The sequence below is a fragment of the Lepidochelys kempii genome, chromosome 23 (assembly GCF_965140285.1).
Source record: "Lepidochelys kempii isolate rLepKem1 chromosome 23, rLepKem1.hap1, whole genome shotgun sequence".
Lineage (NCBI taxonomy): Eukaryota > Metazoa > Chordata > Testudines > Cheloniidae > Lepidochelys > Lepidochelys kempii.
The window spans coordinates 19,238,410-19,253,060 of record NC_136402.1 but is presented as its reverse complement, the minus strand read 5'-3'; the positions used below and the strand labels follow the sequence as shown (position 1 = coordinate 19,253,060).

Below are 14,651 nucleotides of genomic sequence, written 5' to 3'. Positions count from 1 at the left end.
ACTCCTGACCCACAGCCCCCTGCCCCGCCGGTGCCCCTCACTCCCGACCCGCACCCCCCTGCCCCCCCAGCCCACCGGTGCCCCTCACTCCCGACCCACAGCCCCCTGCCCCCCTGCCCTGCCGGTGCCCCTCACTCCTGACCCACAGCCCCCTGCCCCCCCAGCCCACCGGTGCCCCTCACTCCTGACCCACAGCCCCCTGCCCCCCCAGCCCACCGGTGCCCCTCACTCCTGACCCACAGCCCCCTGCCCCGCCGGTGCCCCTCACTCCCGAACCGCACCCCCCTGCCCCCCTAGCCCACCGGTGCCCCTCACTCGTGACCCACAGCCCCCTGCCCCCCTGCCCTGCCGGTGCCCCTCACTCCCGACCTGCAGCCCCCTGCCCCGCCGGTGCCCCTCACTCCCGACCTGCAGCCCCCTGCCCCGCCGGTGCCCCTCACCCCCGACCCGCAGCCCCCTGCTAGCCCAGTCCTGGGCTCGCTGCATCACAGCGGGAATAAGGAAGTGGTGAGGAGGCCGAGTTTCCGTTTCTTCGCTGTTGCCATGAGGGTGTGGTTGGGAGAGGCATTAAGCTTGGAAGTTGCACAGCAGAGAGGGGTAGGGCAGACAGCCTGGCATGGGTTCCTAGCTTCCCCACTCTCCATGCCAGGGGTCAGGCACAGAGCAGCCTGCAGTGGGGCCAGCACCCATGTTTGCTCTCAGGGTGGCATCAGGGTTGTGCCTGTCCTGGCTGAGCAAAGGGAGCCCAGCTGCCTACAGCCCCCTCCTTTGCTATCTCCCACACCCCCAGTAACAGCTCCATCCACAAACGGTGTTGCTCTCTCTCCTTTATTCAAACCCTCACCTGGGTGCTCCCCCCTCCTGTAAACAGCCTAGGCCCCACATCCTGGGGGCCACCGCCAGCAGCATAGAAAATACATCATATAAAAATAATGCTGGGTATTTAGGGCCCCATGTGAAAGACTTTGGTTTCTAACTGCCCCCGCGGGGAAGGGCCCTGGGCCCAGAGTTCCTTGTACAGAGGTCCCTGAATCCTCCCATCTCTGCCCCCAGCAGGAGGCACTCAGCGGCTGGGGAAGCACAGCCCCCTTTGCAGCTGCCTCCAGCAGGGGGCCCAGTCCCTCTCAGGGCAGGGGGTGCTCAGGGGCTGGCTGGCGGCCGCAGCTTCTTGTAGAGGAGATGGCCCAGCACCAGCAGCAGCATCTCAGCCGTGCTGCTCAGTGCCACCACGAAGGGGGCCTGGGAGGCGTAGTCGGCCTGCCGGCGGCGGAAGGAGAGCTGCAAGACCGCCAGGGCCAGCAGACTGTTCTGCACCCCCACCTCAATGCTGACCGTCCGGCGGTGTGGGCCCGGCAGTCGCAGGCAGGTGGCCAGGAGGTAGCCCAGCAGGAGGCCGAAGAGGGGCACGCTCAGTCCAGCCAGCACCACAGGGGGTCGCACGTCAGCCAGGATGAACGCCCCCATGTGGTAGGCCATGAAGAGCCCGCCCAGGATGAGGGCAAAGCTGAAGGGCTTGATGAGCAGCAGCAGCAGGCGGGCAACCCTAGGCAGCTTGCACTTCACCAGCAGGCCGGCCGAGATGGGCACCGCGATGAAGAGCAGCGTGGCCAGGATCTTGGCGAAGGGCACGTGCAGACTCTGGTGGGCACTCAGCAGCCGCCCGTAGAGCGCTGAGGAGAGCGGCATCAGCCCGGCGGCCGCCACCGTGGACAGCAGCGTCATGGAGATGGCCAGGGTGACGTCCCCGCCCAGCAGGAGGCTGTAGAGGTACCCGCCGCCCCCACCTGGCGAGGAGCAGGTGACGACCAGCCCTAGCGCCAGCGCCTTGGGCAGGGCGAAGGCCAGCGACATGAGGTAGCCGTAGAGGGGCATGGCCACAAACTGGCCCAGGATGCCCAGGAGGACAGGGTGGGGCTGGCGCGCAAGATCCCGCAGTGCCTCCAGCTCCACCTTGCAGCCAAAGGCGCACTTGTTGACGAAGATGAGGGGCAGAAGAGCGTAGAGCAGCGGGTTCTCCGAGAAGTGGCCCAACCCCGGGTGCTCCGGCTCCTCGCCTGGCAGCACTCGCACCCGAAACTCGCCTCGCTCCTCTACCAGCTGCTGCCGGTCCAGCAGGCGCAGCCGGAGCGGTGCCAGGCCAGCCAGGCCTGAGCGGATGGCCACCAGGAAGCCCCTCGCCCCACAGCACAGGGTGCTGATGTTTTCCACCGTCAGCACAGCAGGCGCCAGTGAGGCTGCGCTGAGCCGGGTACCGCCTGCTGTCCCGTTGGCGCCCGGGTAGCGGCTGGACACCACCATGATGCCCCGGCTCCTCTCGGGGAAGTCGAACTCCAGGGTGCTGCCGTCGCCCATGCTCAGGTATGTGCCGGCCGGCTGCCCCCTGGCTGGCGGGGCCCAGCAGCCCAGCAGCAGCAGGACCAGCAGGGCCTGTGCCATACCAGGGGGTCTCACAGCCCACGGGTGCCTGGTCTCCAGCGACTCTGGCACATGGGGACGTCCTTCAGCCAGGATGCGTCCGAGGCTTCTTTGCTCCGTCCGAGGCTTCTTTGCTCCGTCGCCAGGTGTCCCTGCCAACCTGGGGGGAGGGAATGGGGAGAGGAGGAGCCTGAGGGGGGATAGATGGGGGTGGGGGTGGGGTCTTGGCTGAGGCTGCCAGCTCCTGGCTGCCCACCCTGGAGCAGGGAACTGGCCGATCTGGACTGGGGGAAGGGGGCAGCCCAGAGTCGGGCTGTGGGGGGAGTGCGTGGGGTGGGGGTTATGGGGCAGGGGTTGTGGGGCAGGGCCGGCCATTCCCTCTCTCTTCAGCTGTGCTACAAAGTTAGTAAGAGGCAGGTAGGGAAGCTGATCACAGTCACCCCCGAAGACACCCCATATGCATCCCTCTTCCCATAGGTAGTCCCCCTTTACACACGTGTTCTCAATATCGCCCACACCTTGCACCCTCCATCAACAAGGCACACAGGGGGCAGGGCAGCCCCAAATGCTGCCCCATCCTGTAGGATCAGAGGTCACACAGGGTCAGGGGAGAAAGTCAAACTCCTTCAGGACCCAGCCCCAGGCTTTCCCCCACCTCCACCCAAGTTCCAGGCAAGCCCCTGCCCGCTGCCCCCCAACCCCTCCTGCTACCCCCTGCAACACCCCCACCCCAAATCCTAGCTGGACCCTTGGCCCTACAGCCCCACCACTGCGACCACCCCTAGCCCTGCCAGCGAGGGGACACAACCCCCCCACCCTTGTCCCCCAAAAACTCCTCGTTCCAGGTGCTAGCCCTTGTAACCCTTGTACGCCCCTATCTCCTTATCCCCACCCCCCCCCCCCGCTGCCCCATCCCCTCTCCTGCTGCCCCCGGTCCCTGCTGCCCCCATCCCCCTCCTGCTGCCCCCCGGCCCCTCTCCTGCTGCCCCCCATCCCCTCTCCCATCCCCCCAGCCCCCTGCTGCCCCCTATCCCCTCTCCCATCCCCCTCCTGCTGCCCCCCCACCCCCCCTCCCATCCCCCCGGCCCCCTGCTGCCCCCCATCCCCTCTCCCATCCCCCCGGCCCCTCTCCCATCCCCCCTCCTGCTGCCCCCCATCCCCTCTCCCATCCCCCTGGCCCCTGCTGCCCCCTATCCCATCCCCCCGGCCCCCTGCTGCCCCCCATCCCCCCGGCCCCTCTCCCATCCCCCCTCCTGCTGCCCCCTATCCCCTCTCCCATCCCCCCGGCCCCCTGCTGCCCCCCGGCCCCTCTCCCATCCCCCCTCCTGCTGCCCCCCATCCCCTCTCCCATCCCCCCGGCCCCCTGCTGTCCCCCGGCCCCTCTCCCATCCCCCCTCCTGCTGCCCCCATCCCCTCTCCCATCCCCCCGGCCCCCTGCTGTCCCCCGGCCCCTCTCCCATCCCCCTCCTGCTGCCCCCCATCCCCTCTCCCATCCCCCCTCCTGCTGCCCCCCGCACCTGGCACCGCCCCGCGCGTCCCACTTGACTCGGCAGCGTCCGGATCCCTTCGGCACCGCCCCTCTGTTGCGTCACAGCCCTGGCCCCGCCCGTGGGACACGATCTCACAATGGTCCCACCCACCACGGAAGCGGCTGCGGACCGCGGGGGGATGGGCCTGGGGACCGGAAGTACGTTGAAAAGACAGGGCGGGACTGATGAGTCGGTGTCCTCTGATTGGTTAGGAGTCTGCGACCTCGTGTATTCTGATTCGTGGAGCTAGGGACATTCGGACCGCTGATTGGTGAGCCTCTGCAGCCCTGTCTTCTAATTGGTGGAACTACGATCCCTGTGCTCTGAGTAGCTGTCCCTCTGCATCCCCCACCCGCCAGGCTCTGATTGGTGTGACGTAAGTACCCTGGCTGCTGAGTGGTGGGGCCTGGCCTTTCCCCATCCTGTGATTGGTGGGATTAGGGCCCCCCCCCCAAAAGCGTGTGTCAGTCACAGGGGCGCGGCCCAGCAAACCCCAGGGTCCCAAACTCCGCCCAGGGCCCGACCCCGGCCAAACCCGGGCCCGGCGGGGCCTCCCCCACCCGGCCTCCGCCCAGGGCCCGACCCCGGCCAAACCCGGCCCGGCGGGGCCTCCCCCACCCGGCCTCCGCCCAGGGCCCGACCCCGGCCAAACCCGGGCCCGGCGGGGCCTCCCCCACCCGGCCTCCGCCCAGGGCCCGGCCCCGGCCAAACCCGGGCCCGGCGGGGCCTCCCCCACCCGGCCTCCGCCCAGGGCCCGGCCCCGGCCAAACCCGGGCCCGGCGGGGCCTCCCCCACCCGGCCTCCTCCCAGGGCCCGACCCCGGCCAAACCCGGGCCCGGCGGGGCCTCCCCCACCCGGCCTCCGCCCAGGGCCCGGCCCCGGCCAAACCCGGGCCCGGCGGGGCCTCCCCCACCCGGCCTCCGCCCAGGGCCCGACCCCGGCCAAACCCGGGCCCGGCGGGGCCTCCCCCACCCGGCTTCGGCCCGGCCCCGGCCAAACCCGGCCCGGCGGGGCCTCCCCCACCCGGCCTCCGCCCAGGGCCCGACCCCGGCCAAACCCGGGCCCGGCGGGGCCTCCCCCACCCGGCCTCCGCCCAGGGCCCGGCCCCGGCCAAACCCGGGCCCGGCGGGGCCTCCCCCACCCGGCCTCCGCCCAGGGCCCGACCCCAGCCAAACCCGGGCCCGGCGGGGCCTCCCCCACCCGGCCTCCGCCCAGGGCCCGACCCCGGCCAAACCCGGCCCGGCGGGGCCTCCCCCACCCGGCCTCCGCCCAGGGCCCGGCCCCGGCCAAACCCGGCCCGGCGGGGCCTCCCCCACCCGGCCTCCGCCCAGGGCCCGACCCCGGCCAAACCCGGGCCCGGCGGGGCCTCCCCCACCCGGCCTCGGCCCGGCCCCGGCCAAACCCGGCCCGGCGGGGCCTCCCCCACCCGGCCTCCGCCCAGGGCCCGGCCCCGGCCAAACCCGGGCCCGGCGGGGCCTCCCCCACCCGGCCTCCGCCCAGGGCCCGGCCCCGGCGAAACCCGGGCCCGGCGGGGCCCTCCCCCACCCGGCCTCCGCCCAGGGCCCGGCCCCGGCGAAACCCGGGCCCGGCGGGGCCTCCCCCACCCGGCCTCCGCCCAGGGCCCGGCCCCGGCCAAACCCGGCCCGGCGGGGCCTCCCCCACCCGGCCTCCACCCAGGGCCCGACCCCGGCCAAACCCGGGCCCGGCGGGGCCTCCCCCACCCGGCCTCCCCCCAGGGCCCGACCCCGGCCAAACCCGGGCCCGGCGGGGCCTCCCCCACCCGGCCTCCCCCCAGGGCCCGGCCCCGGCCAAACCCGGGCCCGGCGGGGCCTCCCCCACCCGGCCCGGCCCCGGCCAAACCCGGCCCGGCGGGGCCTCCCCCACCCGGCCTCCGCCCAGGGCCCGACCCCGGCCAAACCCGGGCCCGGCGGGGCCTCCCCCACCCAGCCTCCCCCCAGGGCCCGGCCCCGGCCAAACCCGGGCCCGGCGGGGCCTCCCCCACCCAGCCTCGGCCCGGCCCCGGCCAAACCCGGGCCCGGCGGGGCCTCCCCCACCCGGCCTCCTCCCAGGGCCCGACCCCGGCCAAACCCGGGCCCGGCGGGGGCCTCCCCCACCTGGCCTCCTCCCAGGGCCCGACCCCGGCCAAACCCGGGCCCGGCGGGGCCTCCCCCACCCGGCCTCCCCCCAGGGCCCGGCGGGGCCTCCCCCACCCGGCCTCCGCCCAGGGCCCGGCCCCGGCCAAACCCGGGCCCGGCGGGGCCTCCCCCACCCGGCCTCCTCCCAGGGCCCGACCCCGGCCAAACCCGGGCCCGGCGGGGCCTCCCCCACCCGGCCTCCGCCCAGGGCCCGGCGCCGCCCCTGCTGCTCGTTCTTTCTCTTTTCCTCTCCCTGGGGCTGGGGAACGTGTCACCAATCCGCAGGCACCTGTGGCTTGTCTTTCTGCCAGGCCCAGTCGCTGCCCAGGAGCAGCCAGCGGGGGCTTTGTTGCCACCCTTCACTCCTGGAGCTTGGCCTAGAGCCTCCCGGGCGGCGGCCTCCCTCGCCTCGGCCCCAGGTCTTATCCTGATTGCTGCCCATGATTTGTCTGACTCCTGCCTCGGAGCCCTCGCCAGGATCAGGCAGCCATGGGGCTCAACCCTGGTCGAACACAGAAAAAGCCAGTCCCAGAGCCCCAGCACTGACCAACCATGCAAGTCCACAGGCCCAGACAGACCCATGGTGGGGGAGAATGACTGGCAGAACATCCCACTGTGTGTGGGGTGGGAGCCACCTCACAGGCCAGAGTTTTAGACTCATCTCAACACATTGGTCCCACCCCCTGGAGCCCCCACAAGGACAAAGCCCTGCATGCTCTGAGAAGACTGTTGCTCATGTGATTGCCAGCTGGGGCGCAGGGGAGGATGGTGATCAAAGGCAGAGGGCTCAGGGAAGATCCCCAAGAATGATCAAGGGCTACAAAACCTGCCTTCCAGCAAGAGACACCAGAACATAAGAATGGCCATACTGGGTCAGCCCAAAGGTCCATCTCCCCCCATCTCCCAACAGTGGCCAAAGCCAGGTGCCCCAGAGGGAATGAACAGAACAGGTAATCCCCAAATGATCCATCCCGTCACCCACTCCCAGCTTCTGGCAAACAGAGGCTAGAGACACATCGCTGCCATCCTGGCTAATAGCTATTGGTGGACATATTCTCCATGAATTTATCTAGTTCTTTATTGAACGCTGTTATAGTCTTGGCCTTCACAACATCCTCTGGCAAAGAGTTCCACAGGCTGACTGTGCCTTGTGTGAAGAAATACTCCTTTTTGTTTGTTTTAAACCTGCTGCCTATTCATTTCATTTGGCGATCCCTAGTTCTTGTGTTATGAGAAGGAGTAAATAACACTTCCTTATTTACTTTCTCCACACCAATCATGATTTTATAGACCTCTATCATATCCCCCCTTAGTCATCTCTTTTCCAAGCTGAAAAGTCCCAGTCTTATGAATCTCTCCTCATATGGCAGGCTGTTACTCTGAAACATCTCCTCATACGATAGCTGTTCCATGCCCCGAATCATTTTTGCCCTTTGCTGAACCTTTTCCTATATATCTTTTTTGAGATGGAGTGACTACATCTGCCCACAATATTCAAGATGTATGGTTTCAGAGTAACAGCCGTGTTAGTCTGTATTCGCAAAAAGAAAAGGAGTACTTGTGGCACCTTAGAGACTAACCAATTTATTTGAGCATAAGCTTTCGTGAACTACAGCTCACTTCATGAATGAAGTGATGAAGTGAGCTGTAGCTCACAAAAGCTTATGCTCAAATAAATTGGTTAGTCTCTAAGGTGCCACAAGTACTCCTTTTCTTTATTCAAGATGTAGGCATCCAATGGTTTTAATATAGAGGCAACATGATATTTTCTGTCTTATTATCTATCCCTTTCCTAATGATTCCCAACAGTCTGTTTGCTTTTTTGACTGCTGCTGCACATTGAGTTGATGTGTTCAGAGAACTAGCCACAGTGACTCCAAGATTTCTTTCTTGAGTAGTAGCAGCTAATTTAGCCCCAATTATTTTATATAGACAGTTGGGATTATGTTTCCCAATGTGCATTACTTTGTATTTATCAACATTGAATTTCCTCTGCCAGTAGGTTGCCCAGACCCCAGTTTATTCAGTTTCACACAGAATTTAAAGGTTGACGATCTCCCTCTCTCAGGACCTCATGGGGCACAAACATTAGGCGAGAGGCTCTTCAGTCTAGCAGAAGAAAGGCCACAACCCCCTCCACCTCTGCCCCCCATCACACCAGCCCCCAAGGATGGACAACAGCCTCTGCTCTCTCTGCACTGCATTTATTCAGACCCCATGGAGGGCCCAGGCCGTGGGAGGTTACAGACCCCTCTGCCCTCGAGCTAGAAAACCCCCTGCGGTTTCCCCTCTCAGCAGAGGGGGACACCACTGAATCACCACACAAGGGAGGGGACTGGCCCAAGCAGACCCCCATCCCTGCCAGGCTAGAATTGAGGGCATCGCTCTCCATGGAGTGGTGATAATTGCAGGGTAGAGAGCAGGGAACAAGCCCCCCCACAACCATCAGTAAGGCAAGGAATGCACCTGGGCTTAACGCCTGCCTAGGGGAATAAGGCACTTAGGAGGGACGGGGCCTGCAATCCCCAGCCGCCCAGTGAGAAAATCAGTGCGGCAGGCACCCCACCAGAAACAGCCTGGCCCATCCTTGGGGGAGCTGGAGAAAGGGGGCTCCTTGCCAGACCTGCCCACAGACTCAAGGAGCAAGCCCCCCTCCCTGTCATGGTGCAGTGTCCCCATGCCTCGGGTTCCAGGGGTGGGGTGGGGGGGATCACTGGCCATCAGCCTTTTTTTGCGGGATGCAGCCCTCGATCTCCAGTGCCTCCGGCCAGCCCTCATACTTGTTGGTGCTCTTGCTGTTCTTGGTGTGCTGGGGGAAGGGACAACCCGCGTTAAGGCAGAGAAGGGGCCGTCTGGCTTCTCTACCTCCCCCTCAGTCCCAGGGGCCCCCAGCCTCTTCCTGCCCCCCACAAACTGTGACCAACACACCCCCAGCTTCTCTACTCTCCTAAGTCCCAGGATCCCCCAACCTCTCCCCCCGAAGCTGTGACCCACCCCACCCCCAGCCCCCTCAGCTTCTCCACCTCCCTCAGTCCCAGGGTCCCCCAGACTCTTCCCCCATCTGAAGCTGTGACCCATTCCCCACCCCCCCCAGGCCTCCACTCATGGGAGTCTCTGCGGGCATGACAGGACACCCGCTGGCTGACCTCAGGTCTGCCCTTGGGAAGGCAATCAGCTGGGGACAGGGAGAGGAGTGGGGCTGGGCCCCTGGCGAGGAGGAAATGGGAGGGTGGAGGGGCTCACCTGCTCGAAGGGGCTTTTGTCTTGCACCCCTTTGGCCCCCACAAAGACCCAGCTGTCACGGAAGCCGAGCTCCTTGGCCACGCTGCTGCCGAGCTCGCTGAAAATCCTCCGTGTCTCTTCGTTCATCCTGGGGGCAGAGTCCTGGCTCAGCGGGAGGATCTGGGCCCCGCACCGAGCCAGCCAGGGCCCCCACCTTGGGGCTGGATGGGAGCTGGCACCCGCCAGATGGGAAAGACCCCAGGCCCCATTCCCCTGAGCCAGCGAGTCCCTGCCCTGGGGCCAGATGGAAGCTGGTGACCCCTAGAGGGGACAGGTCCCATATCCTTCCCTCTGAGCCAGCCAGGGCCCCCACCACTGGCCCGGAGTCTGGATGGTAGCCAGCACCCTTAGAGGGGTGAGGCCACAGGCCCCATTCCCACCCCCACAAGCCAGCCAGTCCCCGCCCTGGGGACAGATGGGAGCTGGCGCCCCCCCAGAGGGGAAAGGCCCCACTGGGCCTGCGTCCCACACCCACTTTGTGGCTGGGTCGTCATATGAGGCCACGAACACCAGGGTCCCCTCGTGCAGCGGTCGAATGAACTTCAGCAGCTCGTTGACATCTGGGGTGAAAGATGCAGGAGTGAGCGCAGGCCTGGGCCCCCCGACCCACAGGGTTCCCCTAAGCCTCCCCCCATGTTCCTGCCTGTCACACAGACTTCCCGTGCCAGGGTCTCCCAGCTGGAGCCCCCATGGACTCCCCCCCCCCAACATCCTCAGGGGCTGCCCCACGATCCCCAGCCCTCCTGCTACACAGGGTTCCCGAGCCTCTCCCCCCCACCCACCCACCCACCCATTCCTGCCTCTCACACAGACTCACCATCCCCTGCGCCAGGGTCTGGAGCCCCCTCAGATCCTCTCCCTCCGCCCCAAGTCCCCTCACAACATCCTCAGGTGCTGGCCCCCCTCACCTCCAGCCCACATGTCGAAGAACCTGGCATCAATGAGCTCCCCATTGACCCCTGGAACCAGAGAGAGAGAGTCAGAGCTCACCCTGCTGCAGCCCCCCCCCCCTCCCGTTCCCCAGGCCAGCCCCTCTTTCCCAGCCCCCGTGCCCCCTCCGCAGTCCCCTCTTCCTCAGCTCCACACCCAGGCCACAACAATGTTCCCCCCTCCTGCCCCACCACTCACCATTCACTAGGGCGATGTTCAGGCCCCGCCCTACATTGTTCTTCACACTGCTCATTAGCCTGGAATGAAAGTGAGGTGAGAACAGCCCCCACAGCGGAGCCTGGGTTCTCTCCCTGGCTCTGGGAGGGACATGCAGTCTGGTGGGTTGGAGAGGGGCTGGGAGCCCGGACTCCTGGGTTCTCCCCACAGTTCTGCCCCTAATTAGTGTGCTGCCTTCTCTCACCTCCCAATGCTGAGCCCCGAACCCCACGACTCACATTTTATCCTCCAGGCAGATCTTGGGCCCGATGACGTTGGCGGCGCCGCTGACCAGGCGGAAGGCGAGATGCAGCTCGGGGCAGGGCTGTGGGAGGCCGCACTTGTACCTCCTGGGTCGCGGCTCTGGGCAGGGGGTGGTGAGATGTGGGTAGGTCGCCAAGACACCCTAATGTCAAATACCGCCCCCCCATGGTCTCCTGGGCTCGACAGCTCCCACACCAGTCAAGGGTGCCATGTCCCTGCCATGGGGGGTGTGGGGGGGGAAGGGGCTCCTGGGAGGGGGATGCTGGTGCAGGAATGTGAGCTGAGCTGGGGGATAGGGGACCAAGGGAGTCACCTGTGAAATGAGGTGGTACTCCAACCTCACCCAATGGGACTGCGACACCCTCCACCCCAGCCAGTAGGGACACCTGGGGTGATGCACTGGGGTCCCCGCCCCTGTATCTGGGACCCAGCCCCCTGCTACCACAGGCCCCCATGGGGTCCCTGCTTCTGGCCTGCGACCCAGCCCCCCGCTGCCCCCCCTCCCCCCACCACAGGGTCCCTGCTCCCAGCCTGGGACCCAGCCCTCTGCTACCGCTGCCCCCGACCGCACAGGCCAGAGACTCACTGTTGTGTCTGCTTCTGGCTCCCGCCCTGCCTGAGGGGGCGGCGCTGGCCCGAAGGGGCACAGCCGAGCTGCCCCAGCCTGACACTGGGGGCAAGAAGAGAGGGGGCTGGTGAGGGGAGGGGAGAGCACCCTGGAGCCCTGCCCCCCTCCTCTCCCCAGACTGGGCCTCCAGCCAGGACCCCCTGTCCCCCGCATGGCACAAATCCAGGGGGGAGCAGGACAAGCCCCTGCTCTGGTGTAGCAGCCCCTCCACCAGTCACTCACCTGCTGTGGAGGGGTTGTCAGGGCCTGTGGGGAGAGAAAGAACAGCTGCAGTGACCCACAGCGCAGTGTTCCCACCCCCCCTGCCCCCCCCCCCCCGTGGTGGGTCCAGAACTTGGTCCCAACATCCTTTCCCCTGCTGCTTGGGGGTCAGGAGTCTGCCCCAGGGGAAGATCCTCCCCCCAACCCTGTCAGGATTCAGGGCCTTGTATCACAGCACTGGGCAGGGTCATCCCCTGTGAAACTCCCGGCCACAAGGCAATCGAGCGTCCTTGCTGGGGAAGGGGGGACACTGCAGCCCCTGCCCCCCCCCCATCCCAGGGGCAGATCCCTCCAGGGGGCAACCCTGCTCCTGCCGCTATAGCCATGGATGATGTTGCCCTGTGGAATTGCCAGCCACAAGGTGCCTGGCTATCATGGCTGGGGGTGCGGGGCCCAGCTCTTACTGCTGAGGAGCTGCTGGAGGCGAGAGAAGCCACTCTGGGTGCCCAGGAGAAGGCTGACGAGGATCCAGGTGAGCCCAGCGGTGAGGACGATCACCACCACGCGCAGGGGGCCTGGGGGGAGGGAAGGAGGGGATCAGAGCCGGGGCATAGGGTTAGGGGCCCCCCTCAGTGCAAACCTAGCCCCAGCATCCAACCCTCCACCCCACTGCCCACACCCAGCTGGTACGCCCCTGCACCCACACCACCCCCCCAGCTGGTACGACCCCCCCATCCAACCCAGCCCCCGCAGTTGGTACGACCCCCGCACCCACACCAGCCCCCCCCCCCGAGCCTCTCACCTGCCAATCTCATGGCACCATCCAAGGGGCCCCTGGGAGGGGGAGTCTAAGCCCAGAGGAACCGGAGCTGGAAGGGAAGTGACGGGTCCGTCAGAGTCCAGAACCGGCCCAAATCCTGTGACCCTCCCCTCTCACCTGCCCCACCGCCCCCGCATCCCCCGAGTATACCCTCACACCCCGCTTCCCCCAACAGCCCCCCATCTCCCCCAGGGTACCGCAGCCCCAGAGTCCCCCATAAACCCGATACACCCTGTGTGCCCCCCATCGCCCCCCCATACTATCACACACCCCGCCTCAGCCCCCCCCGCCAGCCCCCCAATCCTCCTGACCCCCGGGCGCTGCTCACTTGGCGGCTGCGGCTCCGGCGGACCCCGGCCCGGAACAGGGAGGAACCGAGCGAGCCCCAGAACCCGCCTCTAGATCCCCCCGGCCCCGCCCCCGGCCCCGCCCCCCGCCTATATCCATCCTTCGGCTCCGCCCCCGCTAGGACCCGCCCCCCGCCTATATCCATCCTTCGGCTCCGCCCCCGCTGGGATCCGGCTCCGCCCCCCGCCTATATCCAGCCTCTGGCTCCGCCCCTGGCTCCATCCCCCGTCTTTATGGACCCCCGGCTCCGCCCCCGCCCGTGGCTCCGCCCCCGCCCCGCTGGGACCTGCCTCCGGCTCCGCCCCCCGCCCCGCTAGGACCCGCCTCTGGCTCCGCCCCTCGCCCCTCTAGGACCCGCCTCCGGCTCCGCCCCCCACCTATATCCAGCCTCCAGGTCCGCCCCTGGCTCCACCCCCCGCCTATATCCACCCTCCGGCTCTGCCCCCGCTGGGATCCGCCTCCGGCTCCGCCCCCCGACTATATCCAGGCTCTGGCTCCGCCCCCGCCCCGCTGGGTCTCGCCTCCGGCTCCGCCTCCCGCCTATATCCAGCCTCCAGCTCCGCCCCTGGCTCCATCCCCCGTCTTTATGGACCCCCGGCTCCGCCCCCGCCCCTGGCTCCGCCCCCGCTGGGACCTGCCTCCGGCTCCGCCCCCCGCCTATATCCACCCTCCGGCTCCGCCCCCCGCTCCTGGCTCCGCCCTCGCCCCCCGCCCCACTGGGACCCGCCCCGGCCTCGTCCCCAGAGCCCAGCTTGCCCCTCATTGCGAGGGGCGGGGTCTGGGGCAGGTGGGGCAGATTGGAGTTCCCAGTGGGGGCACACAGAGAGGCTGAAATGGGGGGGGGTCTGTTAATTAGTCCGTAATTATAGCCGGCCGGACAAGTGGTGACAAAGTGGGGGTCCTCTAGGGCAAGTGGGGGCTCTTCCTGTGGGAGGATGGAGAAAAGTGGGGGGAATCTCTCCCTCGTGGAGGGGCCCAGGACACCGGGGTCCTATTCCCAGGAACAGCCCCATGGGCCCATCTAGCCAGTGTCCTGGCTGCCTTAATGCTGTGATGCCCCAGCAGAAAATGTATGAACCTTGGAAATGTGGGGAGCAAGCTGTTCACATGCCTCACCCCAGAAGTGGCTGCATCTCAGCACCGGGAAAAGAGTCTCCATATAACCAGCTCCTGTGCCCTGCCATGGGGGGACGGCGTGGCTCAGCGCTGGGCAAGGGATCACTGTATAACCAGTCCCCGCCCCACCTAAGAGGAGCCGCGAGCCAGTGCTGGGCGAGGGGTCCCCGTATAATCAGACCCTGCCAGAGCTGGCCACATCTGAGTGCTGGAGTTTGAGGGTTAACCGACACACGCACACACCCTGCACGCCCCAGATGTGTTGGTGCGCTTTTTTTTACCACCTCCTATTCCTCTAAGGGCTATGGATATGCCCCGACCCACATGGGACCCAGTCAAGCCCTAGCCCTCAGTGCTGTCCAGTGGCAGGGAGTCCCACCGGCTCTCGGTGAACAAGCTACCTCCCTCCCCCATGGGCAGCAACCACCCCCCCCTTTCCAGGTGGCACTTTAGCCTGTCCCCTCCAAGGGAAAATAAATTGCAGCCTTCTCCCTCCATCTCCATACCAGGACTCCTGGGTTCTCGCCCCCCTCTGGGGGTGCAAAAGTATTTCTTCTGTGGACGTGGGGCTGGGAGACGCTGGCAGCTCTGAGCTCCTCTTCAACCACCGCCGAGCCGCTCTGTGCCCGGCAGAGGGCGCTGTCGTATCAGCCCGGAGACGCTGGGGCGAGGCCCTGGGGCGCTGACATTTCTGCTGGTTTTCCGGCCCTGGTGCGGGAACCCAGGTGGGAGCCTGCTGGGTCCTGGTATAAACAGCCCACCCCCCG

General features: G+C 66.8%; 2 protein-coding genes across 9 annotated transcripts; both read right to left on the bottom strand.

The window, feature by feature from the left end:
* Positions 1–478: 478 nt before the first annotated feature.
* Positions 479–4,433, bottom strand: SLC10A3 (solute carrier family 10 member 3). 3 transcript variants are annotated; one of them, XM_078850168.1, is made up of 2 exons: positions 2,934–3,068; positions 479–2,575 (listed from the first exon to the last, which is right to left on the bottom strand). In XM_078850168.1, the coding sequence occupies exons 1-2, from the start codon at positions 2,990–2,992 to the stop codon at positions 1,141–1,143; spliced, it is 1,494 nt and encodes a 497-aa protein (XP_078706294.1). In that variant the 5' UTR covers positions 2,993–3,068; the 3' UTR covers positions 479–1,140. The 3 variants fall into 3 exon arrangements, 2 of the variants coding, with proteins under 2 accessions (XP_078706294.1, XP_078706295.1); XM_078850169.1 differs by lacking the exon at positions 2,934–3,068 and adding an exon at positions 3,933–4,433 and having other exon boundaries at positions 480–2,575; XR_013634934.1 differs by having other exon boundaries at positions 2,514–2,575; positions 2,912–3,068.
* Positions 4,434–8,082: 3,649 nt separating this feature from the next.
* Positions 8,083–12,843, bottom strand: LOC140902157 (protein FAM3A). Of its 6 annotated transcripts, XM_078850130.1 has the most exons (11): positions 12,749–12,843; positions 12,403–12,469; positions 12,065–12,175; positions 11,622–11,645; positions 11,358–11,441; positions 10,747–10,870; positions 10,490–10,548; positions 10,270–10,320; positions 9,837–9,921; positions 9,323–9,449; positions 8,083–8,888 (listed from the first exon to the last, which is right to left on the bottom strand). In XM_078850130.1, the coding sequence occupies exons 2-11, from the start codon at positions 12,413–12,415 to the stop codon at positions 8,790–8,792; spliced, it is 777 nt and encodes a 258-aa protein (XP_078706256.1). In that variant the 5' UTR covers positions 12,416–12,469; positions 12,749–12,843; the 3' UTR covers positions 8,083–8,789. The 6 variants fall into 6 exon arrangements, with proteins under 6 accessions (XP_078706256.1, XP_078706257.1, XP_078706258.1 ...); XM_078850131.1 differs by lacking the exon at positions 10,270–10,320; XM_078850132.1 differs by lacking the exon at positions 11,358–11,441.
* Positions 12,844–14,651: the final 1,808 nt, after the last annotated feature.